The 20,476-nt window shown below is 48.3% G+C and overlaps 1 protein-coding gene across 1 annotated transcript; it reads left to right on the forward strand.

Moving 5' to 3' along the window:
* Positions 1–1,440: 1,440 nt before the first annotated feature.
* Positions 1,441–19,520, forward strand: LRRN4 (leucine rich repeat neuronal 4). The gene is made up of 5 exons (XM_055432018.2): positions 1,441–1,504; positions 2,600–3,269; positions 4,733–4,937; positions 14,962–15,099; positions 18,196–19,520. The coding sequence occupies exons 2-5, from the start codon at positions 2,609–2,611 to the stop codon at positions 19,427–19,429; spliced, it is 2,238 nt and encodes a 745-aa protein (XP_055287993.2). The 5' UTR covers positions 1,441–1,504; positions 2,600–2,608; the 3' UTR covers positions 19,430–19,520.
* The last annotated feature ends 956 nt before the right edge of the window (positions 19,521–20,476 follow it).

A 20,476-nucleotide genomic window follows, 5' to 3' on the forward strand; every position in this document is an offset into this window, starting at 1 on the left:
AGCAGCAAGGCTCCAGGCTAGCACTTAGCTGAAAGGATATTTTTGAGGTTTTAGGTAGAGAAGGCCTCAAAACAGATGCCCAGGAATTTGCAATTATCCAATTAAACATGCCAATCCCCAGAGGTCCTGGAGTTCCTCAGGGCTGTTCAGATAAGGACTGACAGGAGGAAGGATGAAGTTCTGGTCTCAGAAGTCTGTGTACATAATGCTGGGAATGATTAACCCCTGGCCAGGGGTAAGGGGGTGTGCAGATCAAAGACCCTAGATGAACGAACAGTCTTGGAATTCTGGAGAAGAAAGGCACTGACTGCTCTAAACAAATATGCTCGAAGAAACACACACTTAACATCCCCACAGCTTCAGGAAGACCTGGGCTTGTGGTAACCAGGATTGATCACCCCAGCCATGGCGTGGGGATGATCTTTCTGCACTTCTGCCCTCTTTATTGATTCCCAACCCTTATGAGAGACAAACATTCGTACTTCACCAAACTGGGTCCCAGAGAACCCAAGCCATGGAGCTTCCCTGGTGGCTCAGTGGTAAAGAATCTGCCTGCCAATGCAGGAGACACGGGTTTGATCTCTGAGCCAGGAAGATCCCACATGCTGAGGAGCAACTAAGCCCCTGAGCCACAACTATTGAGCCTGTGGTCTAGAGCTCGGGAGTCACAACTACGGAAGTCTGCGTGCCCTAGAGCCTGTTTTCAGTAACAAGAGAAGCCACCACAATGAGAAGCCCACGTCCCTCAACTAACAGTAGCCCCCACTTACCACAACTAGAGAAAAGCCCAACAACAAAGCCCCAGCACATCCAAATATAAATAAATAAAATTATTTTTTAAAAAAAGGAAGCAAAACCAGTCCTTCTCGATTTGCCCCATGCCTGCCCCTGCTCTCACATTCCTCTGAGGATGCCCCTCCTGCTGCTTTTTCTTTACTGTGGACTGGGGTACTTTCCTCTTCTGGGGAGGGGGCTTCCTCCTCATACCAGCTCACCATGCAGCCTCCAGGAAATGGGAGCCACCTGGCAGGAGGATCAGATTCCAGGGAGGTGACGGGGCTGCCTCTGCACCTCTGCGAGTCAGCCCTCAGCACTCACGTTGGCCTGGAAGAGCTGACTCCCTCCATCTCAGGCCCCAGAAAGGTGGTTGGCTTGATGGCTAACTGGCTGGCATGGGGCCAGGTGAAGATGGGGGAGGGCTGAAAGGAGGTGCCATGCCTGGAAAGGGGCAGGGGCTGGCCCAGGTCCAGAATAGGAGGAGGAGACAGGCAGTGAGGGTGTCAGCTGAAGACTACAATGTCTCAGTAGGGAAGAGGAGCTGTAGGAGCTAGGGTATCCAAGGCTCCCTGGTGGGTGGGGCCAGGACCAGGGGCATCTGGGAAACAGACCTCCTGAAACTCAAAGTTGAGCTGCTAGCCACTGGCTCCTGGAATCCACAAGACAAAATTGAAGACGGCAGACAGGGGCACCCAGGGCTGCCACACTCTGAAAGGACAGCTTCTGGGTGAGTATGACATACTGCTGGACACATGGACTCCTGACCTCAGTTTCCAGGATTTTTCTCATTGCCTTGACCCCCAACTAGCAAGAGGAGGCCCTTTCCCTGGATCCGGGGTGGTTGCTCAGGGACTTAGCAGTCAACAGAGACAGCAGAGCAGAAACACACACCTGCAGAAATGAGGGGATGTCAAGCAGTGACCTCAAGGCCAGGACCTAGTTGGAAATAGCTTTGCCACTCCCACACCAGCCCATTGCTGCCTTATCTACCCCAATTTGATCTCCCAGCTGCCTGTGTAACCCTGGGTACTCCAGAAACTCCATACTGAGCAGCTCTCGGCCATCCCTTGCTGGCAGGGCTGACTTCAGGAGTTTTTGTTGGGACCAACATGGGATGAGGAAATGCTTGACTCCAGGTTCCCAAGCCCTACAACTGTCTGGAGGCTACTTTCTTCCCTGAAGGCAACCCTGAGCCTTCCCAAGAAAGAGATCCCAGAACTTGAAGTGTGAACTACAAACCAGATCAGAGGCAAACCAGACTCACCTGTGGCTGGGCAGTTCTAAGGATAAAAACGGGGACAACCAATGTCGTTGAAACTAACAAAATCTCCCTCAAGTCCCATGTTTTTACCCCAGTGGCGCTTCCTCCCTACGGAAGCCTCCCACTAGAGTGTTATTAATATATGTTTATGCAGCAACGTCTGGGCACCTGAGGAGAGTTTACAAAAAGGCCATGTTCCCTCCTCTCCAGAAGCTCATGGGATAAAGACAAGCAAAGGGAGAAGATTACCGGGTTCAGGGACAGATGAGGGAGGCCTTCAACAAAAGATCACATAGGGTGGTAACTCTTGAGTGAATTAGAGGGAAGGGCAAAGATTGGGGAAGGAAGGGCAGGAGGTGGCCGGGTGTACATGCAGGAAATGATGGGGGAAGCAGACAGGGGCCAAGTCACTACATATCCTCCTCGCAGGGATCAACCCCTGCCCTCCAGGGAACATCCAGGGCTAGGTTCTCCTGGGGAAGGGGCAGCGAGGTGGGGACATTTGCCCCTTCTTTCGGGGTTTCCGCTGCATTTAATGGGATGTCCCGCTATTCTCTCCAGGCACTCGCCATGTGGTGGGCCCTGCTGCTGCTGCTGCGGCCTTTCCCGATAGCGCCGCGACCCAGGCAGGCGGGGCCGCTCCAGAACACCCTTGTTTTCCGGCTCACTCAGCAGGGCCCCTGGGGGAGCGGGGCCGGTAACTCCACGGTCTCGCCCTGCGGGTGGCTCCCAGTCGCGGGGGTCACGACCCTGATTTTGGTGAACCGTGGCCTAGAGCGCCTGCCCGGCTGCCTGCCCCGCGCGCTGCGCAGCCTCGACGGCAGCCACAACCTGCTGCGCGCCTTGAGCGCTCCGGAGTTGGGCCACCTGCCGCAGTTACAGGAGCTGACACTGCGCCACAACCGCATCACTGCGCTGCGCTGGGGCCCCGGAGCGCCCGCGGGGCTGCACTCCCTCGACCTCAGCTACAACCTGCTGGCCACCCTGCCGCCTTGCACCGGTCCCGCGCTGCCCGGTCTCCGCTCGCTGGCGCTGGCCGGGAACCCGCTGCGGGAGCTGCAGCCCGGGGCCTTCGCCTGTTTCCCCGAGCTGCGCCTGCTCAACCTGTCCTACACCGAGCTGGGCCGCGGTGACCTCGAGGACATAGCTGACGCTACCTTCGCGGGTGTGGGCGGCGCGCCCCTGGCCGCCCTCCAGATGCTGGATCTCAGTGGCACATTCCTCCCCCGCGGTGAGTGCCGGCGCGGAGTGTCTACGCCTGCGGGGTGGACGATCCCGGGAGGAAGGGCTGTGGACGTCCTCGAGGGGCGCTGCCCCGGGCGCCTTCTTGCAGGAAGGCTCACAGAGATCCCAGAGATTCCCTGAGCCTAGGGCACCCTGTTCGAAGAGCCTCACTGGTCTGCACTCCTTGAGTCCCAAGAGTTGGGGACTATTACCTCCGCTCTGTTTGTGAGGAAACCAGGGCACAGAAAGGAGAATGGCTGGCCTGCAGCCTCCCAGCTCCTTAGCGGTGCCGCCACGTCTGAACTGTGGCGTTCTGGGTCCAGAGCCCACAGGTTTAACCTCTGTTCTGCTCCCCAGCAGAATGGAGAATGGGGAGTGGACGCAGTGCTTTGGGGCTGATGAATGGACAAACCTGGGATCAAACACTTTAACATGAGTACCTGATGTTCAGAGGATGCTTTCATTGATTTCTATTAATATTTCAGTTCAGTTCAGTTCAGTCCAGTCGCTCAGTCGTGTCCGACTCTTTGCGACCCCATGAATCACAGCACGCCAGGCCTCCCTGTCCATCACCAACTCCCGGAGTTCACTCAAACTCATGTCCATTGAGTCAGTGATGCCATCCAGCCATCTCATTCTCTGTCGTCCCCGTCTCCTCCTGCCCCCAACCTTTCCCAGCATCAGAGTCTTTTTCAGTGAGTCAGCTCGTCGCATGAGGTGGCCAAAGTATTGGAGTTTCAACTTTAGCATCAGTCCTTCCAATGAACACCCAGGATTGATGGTTGGTTGGCTAAAATTCTTTCTGTGAATGTTAAACCCTTCAAACAAGACACAGGAGGGAGGTGAGAATACCTATTCTTCTGTACTTGGGTATTCTGACTCTGATTTACAAGGTTGGTTTTATTGTTTGAAAACACTTCACATGTTGATAACCATCTGTTCCACCACCAAAAAGAGAACAAAGAGCAAGGATGGGAAACAGAGAAGGGGCACGTTCTCCATTTACTGGGAGAGCGATGAAATGAGATTTCCCGGCCTCCTCCTGCCCCACTCCTCCTCTGAGCCTCCTTCCTCACATTCCTCAAAGATTTCCCCTGCTCCTGGTAGCCATCACATTGGAGGCTGGGGCTTCTGTGTGGGGTTTAACAAGAGGGTGGGACAACAGCGTACTTGGAGACAGTGTCCTAGAGTCAAGCTCATGTTCCTTCCTTGTTGTGTGGCCTTTAGCCAGTCATCGTACTCTGGGACCTCAGCTGTCTGGGGCTGGAAAGGGAAGGACTGGTCTTCTCTGAGGGCCCTTCCAGCGGAAATGGCCCATGCTTCTGAGATTCCTGAAGCTGCCCGCTGTCCCCATGCTCAGCAATGACCTTCATCACTCACCTTGTCACTTTCATTGCGTCCTTAATGCTGTGCCAGCCTCATGGGTTCATGCCTTCCAGGATAGTGGGCAGTGTCCCATCTGTATTTCAGTTCGGTCGGGATGGATTAGAAACCTGCCGCGGCTCACGTCCCTCTACCTGAGGAAGATGCCAAGGCTGAGGAGCCTAGAGGGGGACATTTTCAAGATGACCCCTGACCTGCAGCATCTGGATTGTCAAGATTCGCCAGCACTTACCTCTGTCCATACATATATCTTTCAAGACACGCCTCACCTACGGGTCCTTCATTTCCAGAAGTAAGTGTTTCTAAAACACATGACTGAATTTTGCCCATTACACTAAATTGAATAGTCATAACTATTTTATAGAATAAACTAGATCTTGCTTTTCCTCCCATTGCTCTTTCAAGTCCTCATTGGGGTCTTGTTCTTCCTTATGCTTTGGATGATAAGGTGAGCACATCCCAGAGAGTCCATCCGGCCTAAAAACCAACCAACTCAGTGCTGTCCAGAGTAACGTTAAAACTTCAAACTCTCACACATGTCAAGTTTCCTTCAAGTCCAGGATGAGAAATTTGCAGTGGGAAGAGGGCATCAGGGTCTTCTCTATTTCTCCATCCACCTACTTCCCCATGTATTTATGCAAGTCAGCAACCCCTTCCAGGGCTTGAGCAGCTCCTTCTTGCACTGGAACCCAGGGGTGGTTCCCTCTGGGCCAGGGGTTATCCCGAGTCTCACCATATCCACCCTCCTTCCCAAGAGCAACTACTGTCCTGACTTCTAGCAGGAAGGGCAGCACACCTTTGGAGATGATCCCAGGCCACCCCCTTTCCTGGGAGCCCACAGCTAGGCCCTGGGAAGCAAGCACCATTGCCCTGCCATCACTCTTAATGTTGCCACTTCTCTTTCTTCTTGACTAGCTCCATAGTACTCACTTTGGGGCTTATCACGAGGGGAAAGGAGGTAGAACACACAGGGCACTTAGCTCAGTGCCTGGCGCATTGTGTGTGCTCTGTAACGTTAGTGAAGGTCATGGTGGTTGTGATGATGGTGATATTATGTTGACAGTGATGTGACAATGGTGTCTCATGATGATGGTGGTGGTGGTGGTAATGAATGGTGACAGGATGGTCATGATGATGATGATGTTGGTGGTGATGATGTGGATGAGAGGGATATCATCTCTGGCTTAGACTCCTCTTTTGAGTTTCAGACTGATGAAGCATTGTTTATCAAATGTGGAACCAAACTGCTTGGACTCAATCCTGACTCTACTCACCACTTCCTAGCTATGTGAGTTAGGGCAAGTTAACCTATGTTTTTGTGGCTCAGTTTCCTCATCTGTAAAATGGGAGTAATGATCAGATCCTCCCCTACTGCATTGTTATGAGAGGAAATGCTTTGATATGTGTCTAGAACACTGCCTGGCACAGAACAGGAGGTTTGTGTAATCACCACTGGGCAACTCCGCTGGATGTCTCACAGGTCTTTCAGCATCTAGGACACACCTAGATACATGAGCCTGGAGCTCATGGAAACTCTGGGCTGGAGATTCCTAAATGAGCATCCTCAGCACAGAGGTAGTTGAGAAAGCATGAGGTGATGACAGTGATGATGCTGATGGGGATAGTAATGAAGACACCGGTAACAATGATGGTGTTGATGGCCATGAGATGGTGATGGTGATGATGAAAGCATGGCCTCTGCTTTCAGGGAGCGCACAGTTCTGTAGGGCAAAACATCTGTCAATCGTCATAATATATTGGGATCAGTAACAGAGGCACATGCCACATACCATGTCATAAGGCAGGTGGGGTCAGTGATCAGCTTCAGCAGGCTGGAAGAAGAACATATTTGTTCCATATCTTCTAAGGTGAGTCTAAACTCCCTAAGTGGAGAAAGGCAACCTAGACTCCAAGAAAAGCAGGCATCCCTGGATCAGAAGTGGGGGCTGTTTCCTCTGATCCCTACACTTCTCAGTTTGCTGCAGTCTGACCACCCACTTCAGCTTCATGATTGACTGGAACCAGTGGCATTTCAGCTGCTGTGTCCAGTGGACACTTCTCTATCCCCTGAGCCCCTTCTTGTGTCCTTCCTCCCTCTTGACACTCTCTCTTCTCATCCTTAGGATGCTGCTCTGGTGCGTCTCCAGATTTTCTGGACAGGCCTTCTTAAGGCCCTTGACTATTTCCTTGTCTTCAAGCTTTTCTGCATGTCATTACTCACCCTACATGCTTCCTCTAGCACTGTTTCCACCCACTTTTCCAGTGCCAAAGGATTTGGCAAAATGTGGGGTGTTGGCAATGTTCATTCTCAATGGAACCAGAATGGAGTGGGATGAAGAGTCAGTGCAGGTGCAGACAGCTCTGAAAGTTGTCTCCCTGGTCACCAGCCTGGTCTCCATTCCCAATGGCTCTGTGCCGGCCCTTCCCACCCGCCCTGCAGGGTAGTTTGAGGTCAAGTTCTCATCATTCCCTACCCAGCTAACCAAAAGCCTTCTAACCCATGACCTTCAGGGGTGCACAGGTTAGTGCAGGTAGTCTTATGCACTTCAGTGCCATGGACTTCTGTGGCAGTCTGTGAAGCCTGTGGGCCTTTCTCAGAGGAACGTTCTTATATACATAATATCCAGTCCCATCACTTCATGGCACATAGATGGGGAAAATGTGGAAACAGTGACAGATTTTACTTTTTGAGGCTCAAAAGTCACTACAGATGGTGACTGCAGTCATGAAATTAAAAGATGTTCCTTGGAAGAAAAGCTGTGACAAACCTAGACAGTGTATTAAAAAGCAGAGGCATTTACTTTGCCAACAAAGTTCCGTATAGTCAAAGTTATGGTTTTTCCAGTAGTCATGTATGGATTGAGAGTTGAACCATAAAGAAAGCTGCGTGCCAAAGAATTTATGCTTTTCGACTGTGGTATTGGAGAAGACTCTTCAGAGTCCCTTGGACAGTAAGGAGATCAAACCAGTCAATCCTAGCGGAAATCAATCCTGCATATTCATTTAAAGGGCTGATGCTGAAGCTGATGCTTCAGTGCTTTGGCCACATGATGCAAAGAGCCAACTCATTAGAAAAGACCCTACTGGTGGGAAAGATTGAGGACAGGAGGAGAAGGGGATGACAGAGAATTGAGATGGTAGTATGCCATCACTAACTCAGAGAGGTTCCCTGGCTCAGGCGGTAAACAATCTGCCTATAGAGCAGGAGACTCAAGTTTGATCCCTGGATTGGGAAGATCCCCTGGAGAAGGGAATGACAACCCACTCCAGTATTGTTGCCTGAAGAATCCCATAGACGGAGGACCCTGATGGGCAATAGTCTATGGGGTTGCAAAGAGTTGGACTTGACTGACTGACTAACACTTTTCACTGACTCTATGGACGTGAGTTTGAGCAAGCTCCGGGAGATGGTGAAGGACTGGTGTGCTGCAGTCCATGGGGTCGAAAAGAGTTGGACACGAGTGAGTGACTGAGCAACAAATGTAGGATTCCAAAGAAACCAATTATAGTTATCAAAATATTTTTAAGTGTGTGTTTCAGGACTATGTATGTGTGGTGTGTGTCTTTATTTGTTGTTGTTCTTGTTCAGTTGCTCAGTCATGTCCGACTCTTACAGACCGCATGGTTTCCCTGTCCTTTACTATCTCCCAGAGTTTGCTCAAACTTATGTCCATCGAGTCAGAGATGCCATCCAACCATCTCATCCTCTATGGCCCCCTACTGCTGCCTTCAATCTTTCCAAGCACTGGGGTCTTTTCCAATGAGTTGGTTCTTTGCATCAGGTGGCCAAAGGATTGGAGCTCAAGTTTCAGCAATTCAGGGTTGATTTCCTTCCTTTAGGATTGACTGGTTTTATCTTCTTGCTGTCCAAGGGGCTCTCAAGAGTCTTCTACAGCACCATAGTTCGAAAACATCAATTCTTGGGTGCTCAACCTTCTTTATGGTCCAACTCTCACATCCATACACGACTACTGAAAAAACCATAGCTGTGACTATGCTGACCTTTGTCACCTTTGTCACCTTTGATGTCTCTTCTTTTTAATATGCTGTGTAGGTTTATCATAGGTTTTCTTCCAAGGAGCAAGCATCTCTTAATTTCATGGCTGCGGTCACCATCTGCAGCGATTTTGGAGCCCAGTAAAATAGAGTCTCTCACTGTTTCCACACTTTCCCCACCTATTTGCTGTGAAGTGATAGGACCAGATGCTATGATCTTCATTTTTTTAATGTTGAGTTTTAAGTCAGTTTTTTACTCTCCTCTTTCACCTTCACCAAGAGACTCTTCAGTTCCTCTATGCTTTCTGCCATAAGGGTGGTGTTATCTGCATATCTGAGGTTATTAATATTTCTCCTGGAAATCTTGATTCTGGCTTGAGCTTCACTCAGGCTGGCATTTCTCATGATGTACTCTGCACATAAATTAAATCAGCAAAGTGACAATATACAGCCTTGACATACTCCTTTCCCAATTTGAACCAGTTCATTGTTCCATGTCCAATTCTAACTGTTGCTTCTTGATCTGCATACAGATTTATTAGGAGACAGGTAAGGGGGTCTGGTATTTCCGTATCTTTAAGAATTTTCCACAGTTTGTTGTGATCCACAATCATAGTCTTTAGCGTAGTCAATGAAGAAGAAGTAAATGTTTCCTGAAACTCACTTGCTTTTTCTATGATCCAACGGATGTTGGCAATTTGCTGTCTGGTTCCTCTGCCTTTTCTAAATACAGCTTGTATATCTAGAAGTTCTGGGTTCACATACTATTGAAGCCTAGCTTGAAGGATTTTGAGCATTACCTTGCTAGCATGCAACATGAGGGCAATTGTGAGGTAATTTGTACATTCTTTGGCATTGCCCTTCTTTGGGATTGGAATAAAACTGACCTTTTCCAGTCCTGCAGCCACTCCTTAAATTCAAAAAAATCCAGCAGGAGGTCCAATAACTTCCATAATTTTTATGACCATTAAGTTAAGTTCAGTCACTCAGTCGTGACTGACTCTTTGTCACCCCATGGACTGCAGCGCACCAGGCTTCCATGTCCATCACCAACTCCCAGGGCTTACTCAAACTCATGTCCATCAAGTTGGTGATGCTATCCAACCATCTCATCCTCTGTTGTCCCCTTCTCCTCCTGCCTTCAGTCTTCCCCAGCATCAAGGTTTTTTTCCAGTGAGTCAGTTCTTTGCATCAGGTGGACAAAGGATTGGAGTTTCAACTTCAACATCAGTTCTTCCAATGAATATTCAGGACTGATTTCCTTTACTATGGACTTCTTGGATCTCCTTGCAGTCCAAGGGACTCTCAAGAGTCTTCTCCAACACCACAATTCAAAAGCATCAATTCTTTGGCACTCAGCTTTCTTTATAGTCCAACTCTCACATCCATACATGACTACTGGGAAAACCATAGCTTTGACTAGACAGACCTTTCTTGGCAAAGTAATATCTCTGCTTTTTAATATGCTGTCTAGGTTGGTCATAGCTTTTCTTTCAAGGAGCAAGCTTCTTTTAATTTCATGGCTGCAGTCACCATCTGAAGTGATTTTGGAGCCTCCAAAAATAAAGTCTGTCACTGTTTCCATTGTTTCCCCATTTATTTGCCATGAAGTGATGGGACCAGATGCCATGATCTTAGTTTTTGAATCTCTTGAGTTTTAAGCCAACTCTTTCACTCTCCTGTTTCACTTTCATCAAGAGGCTCTTCAGTTATTCTTTACTTTCTGCCATGAGGATGGTGTCATCTGCTTATCTGAGGTTATTGATATTTCTCCTGGCAGTCTTGATTCCAGCTTGTGCTTCATCCAGCCCAGCATTTTGCATGATGTAATCTGTATGTAAGTTAAATAAGCAGGGTGACAATATACAGCCTTGACATATTCCTCTCTCGATTTGGAACCAGTCTGTTGTTCCAGTGTCCAGTTCTAACTGTTGCTTCTTGACCAGCATACAGATTTCCCAAGAGGTAGGTCAGATGGTCTGGTATTCTCATCTCGTTAAGAATTTTCCACAGTTTGTCATGATCCATGCAATAACTTTGGCATAATCAATATAGCGATGGACATGAGTTTGAGTGAACTCCCGGAATTGGTGATGGACAGGGAGGCCTGGCGTGCTGTGATTCATGGGGTCACGGAGAGTCGGACATGACTGAGCAACTGAACTGAACTGAACTGAATCAATATAGCAGAAGTAGATGTTTTTCTGGAACTCTTTTGCTTTTTCAATGATCCAGTGGATGTTGGCAATTTGATTTCTGGTTCCTCTTCCTTTTCTGAATCTAGCTTGAATATCTGGAAGTTCATTGTACATGTACTGTTGAAGCGTGGCTTGGAGAATTTTTAGCATGACTTTGCTAGTGTTTGAGATGAGGGCAATTGTGAGGTAGTTTGAACATTCTTTGGCTTTGCCTTTCTTTGGGATTGGAATGAAAACTGACCTTCTCCAGTCCTGTGGCCACTTCTGAGTTTTCCAAATTTGCTGACACATTGGGTGCTACACTTTACCAGCATCATCTTTTAGGATTTGAAATAGCTCAACTGGAATTCCATCACCTCCACTAGCTTTGTTCGTAGTGATGCTTCCTAAGGCCCACCTGACTTCACATTCCAGGATGTCTGGCTCTAGGTGAGTGATCATATGATTGTGCTTATCTGGGTCATGAAGATCTTTTTTGTATAGTTCTTCTGTGTATTCTTGCCACCTCTTCTTAATATCTTCTGCTTCTGTTAGGTCCCTACCATTTCTGTCCTTTATTGAGCCCATCTTTGCATGAAATGTTCCCTTGGTATCTCTAATTTTCTTGAAGAGATCTCTAGTCTTTCCTATTCAATTGGTTTCCTCTATTTCTTTTCATGGATCACCGAGGAAGGCTTTCTTGTATCTCTTTGCTATTCTTTGGAACTCTGCATTCAAATGAGTATATCTTTCCTTTTCTCCTTTGCCTTTAGCTTCTCTTCTCTTCTCAGCTATTTGTAAGGCCTCCTCAGACAATCTTTTTGACTTTTTGCATTTCTTTTTCTTGGGAGTGGTCTTGATCACTGCCTCCTGCACAATGTCATGAACCTCTGCCCATAGTTCTTCAGGCACTCTATCAGATCTAATCCCTTGAATCTGTTTGTCACTTCCACTGTATAATTGTAAGGGATTTTATTTAGGTCATAACTGAATTGTCTAGTGGTTTTCCTTATTTTCTTCAATTTAAGTCTCAATTTTGTGATAAGGAGTTCATGATCTAAGCCACAGATCATTAAAGTGAAAGTCGCTTAGTTGTGTCCTACTGTTTTTGACCCCAAGTAATATACAGTCCATGGAATTCTCCAAGCCAGAATACTGGAGTAGGTAGCCTTTCCCTTCTCCAAGGAATCTTCCCAACCCAGGGATTGAACCAGGATCTCCTGCATTGCAGGCAGATTCTTTACTAACTGAGCTATCAGGGAAGCCTTTTGATGATCATAAATGACAGGAAACTACTGAAAAGTGATTTGGAAATATCTGTGTTTTGTTGGTGATTCACCTATTGTTTGTTGCCTTCATTCATCACTAAACAAATGGTGAATTTCAGTTAAAGATTTGTGAAAGAGACCTCTATCCAAGTTCATGTACCCTGTCTCCAGGGACCTTGAGAACCCTTGTAATCCAGTTACCGTATTCAACCAGGAAATCTGTCTAAATTATAATCTGGTTGAGTTTTAAGACAAATGACTACTGTTCCATGGCTGGAGGAGAAGGTTTACCTCTTTGGCTGGCTCATCCCTGGGCTCTATTGCACCATCAACCCCACCCCAACCCTGTGCTCCAACTGGGGAAGGAGCCACTTCCTCTCTGGGAGCTCTCAAGCCTCTGATGCTCATTAGATATCATCTCCCCTGTGGCACCCTCTTCCCTTTTTCTCAAGCCCACCTTGCTCTTAGCTCTCCTTACCTCACCCAAAGGCTCCCCTGGGACATTATCTGTGATAGATGCTGGCAACATGTGGGTTCCTTGGCACAGCCAGCACTCTCTGGAGAGTGCATCCTGGCTTCTCTGCCAACCTGGCATGCCCAGTGTCCTTCACCATCCTCTCTGACAATGCTACAGGGATTATTTGGAAGATAAGTAGAAACTTCTTCCATGTTAAGTCTCTGTCAGTTCACATGCAGAGAATACCCACACCTCAGGACATGAAGCAGGCTCTCCCATCCTCGGCATGTGATGGGAAGGCAACTTGTCTTTATCATGTGCAAGCTGCAATGTGTGACAGAAAGGGCCACCAGAGAAGGAAAAGGCTCCTTTTCCTTACCTATAAAAATGAATAAAATATTGGAAATTCCAGTAGTTACTCAGCAGTTTCACTCCCAGGGGCCCAGGTTGAGTCCCTGGTCAGGAAACTAAAATCCCATAAGCTGCCGGCTTGGCCAAAAACAACAAATAAATAAAAAAATAAGTGAGTAAAATATTACCTACCTCATGATCTGACATAATGATATCAATGCGATAATGTTATCTGAAATACTAAGCAGTGTTGCGTGTGTTCAGTCACTCAGTTGTGTCCAACTCTTTGCGACCCTCTGGACTGTAACCTGCCAGGCTCCTCTGTCCATGGGATTTTCCAGGAAAGAATATTGGAATAGGTTAACATTTCCTTCTCCTAAGCAATGTTACTTATCCCAAAATATGGTAATACTTTTCTTATCCCCCTGCAGGCAAAAAAAAAAAAAATTCCTTTGCAAAATGAAGTGCTAAGTAAACTCTAAGATTTCCACTCTAGCTCTGTGTAACCTGCTAAAAGCAAGCATTTGCATATATATATATATATATGTTTGTGTGTTTGTGTATATATATACACATACATACATTCAAACACACATATACAGGGATTCCCAGGTGGAGCTAGAAGTAAAGAACCCACCTGTCAATGCAAAAGATGTAAAAGATGCAAGTTTAATCCTTGAGTCCAGAAGATACCCTGGAGAAGAGCCTGGCAAACCACTCCAGTGTTCTTGCCTAGAGAATCCCATGGACATAGGAGACTGGTGGGGAGTCTATAGGTTTGCAAAGAGTCAAACACAACTGAAGTGACTTAGCATGTGCTCATGTATACGCATATATGTGGGTTCTGCTTAAGTTTCAATATAATGGCACACACATATGTTCAGTGCTCCACAGGGGACAACTGTCAGGTGCCCACCAGCCAAGAGTGTTAGAGCAGATCTGGGTAGTGGGTCCTTCCTTGCCCAGAACATCTTCATCTCCTCCAGAACAATAGAAGAATGTTCCCAGGTAGATGGAGAAAAGCTAGTCTTCAGTTGAAAGAGGCCTGTGGAGTTGAGACAGTTGAGGCCAAACACTTTGGGCAGAAAGGGTAGAAAACCAGGAAGGGGCCTGCCATTGCTAGGTGTGGTACATTGTTGGCAAAAATGGTCCCAGTAATCCCTCCCATCATCCCTATAAACATGGCCCTTTGCAAATGTGACTTTGCAGCTCTTCCCACTAAGAAGTAGAGTCTATTCACCTCTTGAAGCTGGGCATAGCCATGTAACATGTTTAGGCCAGAGGGACATTAGCAGATGTGATGTAAGCAGAGACTTGAACGTAGCTAAGCAGATTGGGGCCCACCCTCTCTTGCTGGTAGAGACTGGCACACCACCATATGCACAAGCCTCCTGGGCGACGAAAGACAAGGGAGAGAGGCCCTGGCAAACCAGCAGAGACTCCGTATAAGTGAGGCAATCCTAGACCTTTCTGGCCCAGGTGAGCCGGCCCAGACCATAAGAACCACAGAATCATGAAAAAGAATAAACATTTATTGTTTTAAGTTAAGCTAGTAAGAGCTAACTGATACACTTCAGTGAGGCATCTTCCAAAGGACTGGTGTGGAATGTCATTAGCAACAGTACAACTGCAGGAGTATACAGAGTGTTCTCATTAAGAACATATGTATACCTGTGGCTGATTCATGTTGATGTTTGACAGAAAACAACAAAACACTGTAAAGAAATTATCCTTCCATTTAAAAATAAATTTTCAAAAATGTCTGCCCTTTCTTCACTGGTCTACAATACAATATCACACTTTTATGTAGAGATCTACATTTATAAGTACTTTTATCATCACAGACTCTTTTTTATATAGCCAACAGAGAGAATTGTCTCCCTTGTTATGAGAGGTTAGCTTGGTATCTCCACAGATTAAAAAAAAAAAATCCAAGGTCATTAATAGTTTTCTGAAAGCAAACTAGCCCCTAACAGAATGGTTTTCCTGTGACACCACTGTGGCTCCCTGGGTTTAGTGTTGACCTAGTTGTACAAGCCTGAGTTAATTAATTTTTGTGTGTTTCAGCTGCAACTTGAGTTCCTTCCATCCTTGGAACTTGCATTCCTCCCAGGTCCTGTCCATCAGCCTCTTTGGCAACCCTCTCACTTGCAGTTGTGAGTTGTCCTGGCTCCTCATGGACGCAAAGAGGATTGTCCTGAGCAGGTAACACGTTTAAAAAGCAGATGACTGAGGGGTGAGGATCAAATCTCTGGGGCTGAAGTTCTCACAGTTTGTATCCTGCTCATGTAACAATGCTGACCAGGTTGGCAGAGCTGGGTGGGGCAACTGTTCCCCATGTAGTCACAGTCAGGGACCCAGGAGATGAAGGTTCTGCCTCCATCCCAGCAAGCCTGAGGAGGACAGCGCTGGAGGAGCCCATGCAGGAGGTTTTAAAGAGCCAGGCCATCACTTTCACCCACATCTCATTGGTCAGATTAACTTAGCAGGTCATGCCTATTGCATTGGAGGCTGAGAAATGTAGTGTAGCTGTGTGCCCACTAGGAAAAGAAAATGGGCTAAGTAAACAGCTAACTCTTTCTGCTAAAGTGGAGTTATCATTGCTCATTTTACAAACGAGAGAACTGGGGCAAAAAGAGGAAGGTACTTGCTTAGCTTCGTGCAGCCACTGGGTGGAGGAGGCAGGATCTACTGTCTTCCAAAATTCTGTTCTTGGGACTTCCCTGGCTGTCTGGTCATTAAGACTCTGCTGCTTCGAATGCAGGGGACCCCGGTTCCATTCCTTGTTGGGGAACTAAGATACCATGTGTGGCCAAAAAAAAAAAGACACAAAAATGTGTTCCACTGAGTCCCCAGAACAGAGCCTGGCTTTCTGTGGCATTCAGTCAAGTGTCAGTGGGCTTATAGAGCTCTCATGGGACAGAAGCCTGAATATCAAGTGGGGCTCAGTCTGCCACCCCTCACCCCTTCATCTTGCCTATAGCACCAGGCTCTTTGCAGTGAATGAAAAGGTTGCGAGTTCAAGCTCTTCACACCACTTACTACTAATGATTTTGGCTGTTACTTAATCTCTTTGTGCCTCTACCTCCTCATCTGTAAAATGGGTATAATAGTGCCTGTCTCATGGAGAAGGAAATGGCAACCCACTCCAGTACTCTTGCCTAGAAAATTCCATGGATGAAGGAGCCTGGTGGGCTACAGTCCATGGGGTCACAAAGAGTCGGACATGACTGAGCAACTTCTCTCTCACTTCTCATGAGGTAGTAGAGATTAAATTGGTTTATACAGAAAAGAGGTGGCAAGAATACACAGAAGAACTGTACAAAAAAAGATCTTCACGATAACGTGATCACTGACCTAGAGCCAGACATCTTGGAATGTGAAGTCAAATGGGCCTTTAAAAGCATCACTACGAACAAAGCTAGTGGAGGTGATGAGTTGAGCTATTTCAAATCTTGAAAGATGATGCTGTGAAAGTGCTGCACTCAATATGCCAGCAAATTTGGAAAACTCAGCAGTGGCCACAGGACTGGAAAAGGTCAGTCTTCATTCCAATCCCAAAGAAAGGCAATGCCAAAGAATGCTCAACTACTGCACAATTGCACTTATCTCAAACGCTAGTAAAGTCATGCTCAAAATTCTCCAAGCCAGGCTTCAGCAATACGTGAACCGTGAACTCCCAGATGTTCAAGCAGGTTTTAGAAAAGGCAGAGGCACCAGAGATCAAATTGCCAGCATCCACTGGATCATGGAGAAAGCAAGAGAGTTCCAGAAAAACATCTATTTCTGCTTCCTTGACTATGCCAAAGCCTTTGACTGTGTGGATCACAATAAACTGTGGAAAATTCTGAAAGAGATGGGAATACCAGACCACCTGACCTGCCTCTTGAGAAACCTGTATGCAGGTCAGGAAGCAACAGTCAGAACTGGACTTGGAACAACAGACTGGTTCCAAATAGGAAAAGGAGTATGTCAAGGTTGTATATTGTCACCCTGCTTATTTAACTTATATGCAGAGTACATCATGAGGAATGCTGGGCTGGAAGAAGCACGAGCTGGAATCAGATGCTGGGAGAAATATCAATAACCTCAGATATGCAGATGACACCACCCATATGGCAGAAAGTGAAGAGGAACTAAAAAGCCTCTTGATGAAAGTGAAAGAGGAGAGTGAAAAGGTTGGCTTGAAGCTCAACGTTCAGAAAACAAAGATCATGGCATCTTGTCCCATCACTTCATGGGAAATAGATGGGGTAACAGTGGAAACAGTGTCAGACTTTATTTTTTTGGGCTCCAAAATCACTGCAGATGCTGATTGCAGCCATGAAATTAAAAGACGCTTACTCCTTGGAAGGAAAGTTATGAACAACCTAGATAGTATATTAAAAAGCAGAGACATTTCTTTGCCAACAAAGGTCCGTCTAGTCAAGGCTTTGGTTTTTCCAGTGGTCATGTATGGATGTGAGAGTTGGACTGTGAAGAAGGCTGAGCGCCGAAGAATTGATGCTTTTGAACTGTGGTGCTGGAGAAGACTCTTGAGAGTCCCTTGGACTGCAAGGAGATCCAACCAGTCCATTCTAAAGGAGACCAATCCTGGGTGTTCATTGGAAGGACTGATGCTAAAGCTGAAACTCCAATACTTTGGCCACCTCATGCGACGAGTTGACTCACTGGAAAAGAGTCTGATGCTGGGGCAGGAGAAGGGGACGACAGAGAATGAGATGGCTGGATGGCATCACCGACTCGATGGACATGAGTTTGGGTAGACTCCGGGAGTTGGTGATGGACAGGGAGGCCTGGTGTGCTTTGATTCATGGGGTCGCAAAGAGTCGGACATGACTGAGCGACTGAACTGAACTGACTGATACAGAAAAGTGTTACCAATAGTCCCTAGCATGTGGCAAAGTGTAACTCAAAAAATGTTAGCTAGTATGAGTGTTGTTACTAGTACTCACCACCAAAAAGCAGAGAGGTGAGAATAAAATGACAGACCACACTTAGAACATCTGGACTGCTCTTCACCATGCTAACTCTAGGTTTAGGCTCTGCATTTGCTAGCCATGCTATCTTGGGCAGTTAGTTCCTCTTTCTGAATTCCCATTTCCCTCTCTGTCCAATGGGACCTCCAAGGGGAGCCTCCTTGATAGGTTGTCCTGAAGGTCACTGAGGTGACCCATGTTGAGTGCGTACCATGTGGTACCTGGCAGATGTGTTACAAGGCTTGGTAGAGGGATTATCTGCCCTAAGGTCTCAAAGCCCAGCACAGAAGTAGCTCCTCTAACTGACTGACTTTTCCTCTAGGGCAGCAGATATTGTGTGCAAACCAGCTGCAGGATCCAGTGGCACCTTCTTAGCCCCTCTTTTGCTGTCCCAGCTGCCAAGTGTGTGCCATTCGGATCAAAACACCACCCTCCTTGATTCCAACCCACCCTCCTCGATCATCTCTACCCACATACCATCTGCTCAGGGTTCCTCCACCTTGCAGAGCACAACACCCTCCACCACACCTGCGGGAGGCCAACAGAGCATCACCAAGTTTCCCTCCCTTCTTGTGGATTCTCCCACACGAGCCGCTGGGCTGCGGCATAGCCTTGCCAAGAATGGGGCCGCTCCCTCCACTACTGTCTCTCCAACAGGTTCGAGCAACTCTGGCGACCCACCTAAGGCTGTAAGCACGGCCTGGACAGAGAACCAAGAATATGCTACCGGGCTTATCCTGGAGCCTAATATCCCAGCGGCCTCCATCCCATGGGCCAGCAGACACCCTGGTCTCTCTCCTGCCTCCCGGGACTCAGTGAGCCTGCCCCAGCCCGCCTGGGAGACACGAGCCACCCCGCAGGCTCCCCACCCGCCTCCTTCCGAGCGCGGGATTCCTGTCCTGCTGCTGGACGACTCCAGGGAAGAGGAGGAAGAAGAGAGCGGAAAGGAGGAGGTAGGGGCACCAGCCTGGGATGTACCCTGCGATTACCACCCCTGCAGGCACCTCCAGACACCGTGCGCAGAGCTTCAGCGGCGCTGGCGGTGCCGGTGCCCCGGCCTCAGCGGAGAAGACACCCTGCCAGACCCTCCCAAGCTGCAGGCGGTGGCGGAGACCACCGACACGTCGGCACTCGTGCGCTGGTGCGCCCCCAACTCAGTGGTGCGCGCCTACCAAATCCGCTACGCACCGGAAGGCTGGCCAGGGAACCAGTCGGTGGTGGGGGACATATGTGCCACCGCGCGCCAGCACGCCCTGTATGGGCTGTCACCAGCCACCGCCTACCGGGTGTGCGTCCTGGCGGCCAATGTCGCGGGGCTGAGCCAGCGCGGGGCGTGCGCCGCCTTCACCACCCGGCACAGCCCGGTGCTCGTCGCGGCGGGGCTGGGCTCCGCTGGCGGCCTGCTGCTAGTAAGTACAGCGCTGCTGGCCACCGGCCTCTGCCGCCGGGGCCGGACGCCACGCACCCCGCCCTGCCACACGCAGCTGCTGGCCTACCGCAACCCCGCCTTCGTCCCTGTGCCCGCTGCCCCGCTCTCACAGGCAGGTGTTCACTGAGCATCCACCGCCACTGTGGAGAAGGCGGTCCCGGGGTCTGGGGAGACCCGTCTGCCTATTGCTTCCTCGAGGCTTGCGCTCCTTGGGCACATGTCGCACTGGCCGAGCTGGGATCCTCAGCCCCGGGAACCTCTGCCTTCCTTTCTTGCTGCTTCTCTTTGTTCCCAGAAAAGTTATGGGTCACCTTAGCAGGCACCCTGTGTTTGGTTTTTCCGCAGCCAGTGTCCCTCAGCATCCAGTAGAATAGAACTGTGTCAGCCACTACTGTCCTGTTGAAAGCAACATCTTCAAGTCATTTCAGTAAAGTTCCCTCAAGGTCAAGCTCTCGCTCAGGCTCTCCGGGGCTAAAAGATCGAATCCAGCGGATTCTCTCCCCCGCTCCCTGTTCCACACACCCTGACCGCGCCCCTCCCAATACTCCCCCTCCCCCTGGACCCCTGACAATGGATTCTTAACCTGAGAACCAGTTATGCTTCCTGAAGCCTTCTGTTCATTTCAGGGTATGACAGCATGTGTACTTCTAGCTTTAAACTGCAGTCTTCCCAGAACATCTGTGAAACACAGATGGTGGGGGGAAGGCTGTCCTTTCCATACTGGGTGAATGCATTTCACTTAAGACCAGGTGGGTAGAGGAACCATGAACTGCTTTTTGAAGGAAGCATAATAATTGATGAGCTCATGTTCAAGAACTTTTCTGAGAGAAAAAATGAACAAAAGGAAACCCTCAAGACTCTAGCTAAATGCCAAAGCACTTCTCTGCTCAAATTGCATCAAACTTTCTCTTATTTCTATACAAACTCAGGAAGGAAGGTGATTTTATTAAATTAAAATGGGGTCATAGTTCTAGATTTTAGTTTTCTACATTACCATTTATGTAAGTTTCCTGTGGCAGCCATAACAGACTACCACAAACATGGTTGCTTCAAACATATTTATTCTCTTACAGGTTAGGCCAGAAGTCCACAGTCAGGCTATCAACAAGGTTGGTTCTTTCTAGAGACTAAAGGAAAACTGTTCCATTCCTCCCCTCCGCCCTGGGGCGGCAGG

The sequence above is a fragment of the Moschus berezovskii genome, chromosome 15 (genome assembly GCF_049115385.1).
Source record: "Moschus berezovskii isolate FMDL1 chromosome 15, NW_MosBer_1.0, whole genome shotgun sequence".
In the NCBI taxonomy this organism is placed as follows: Eukaryota; Metazoa; Chordata; class Mammalia; order Artiodactyla; family Moschidae; genus Moschus; species Moschus berezovskii.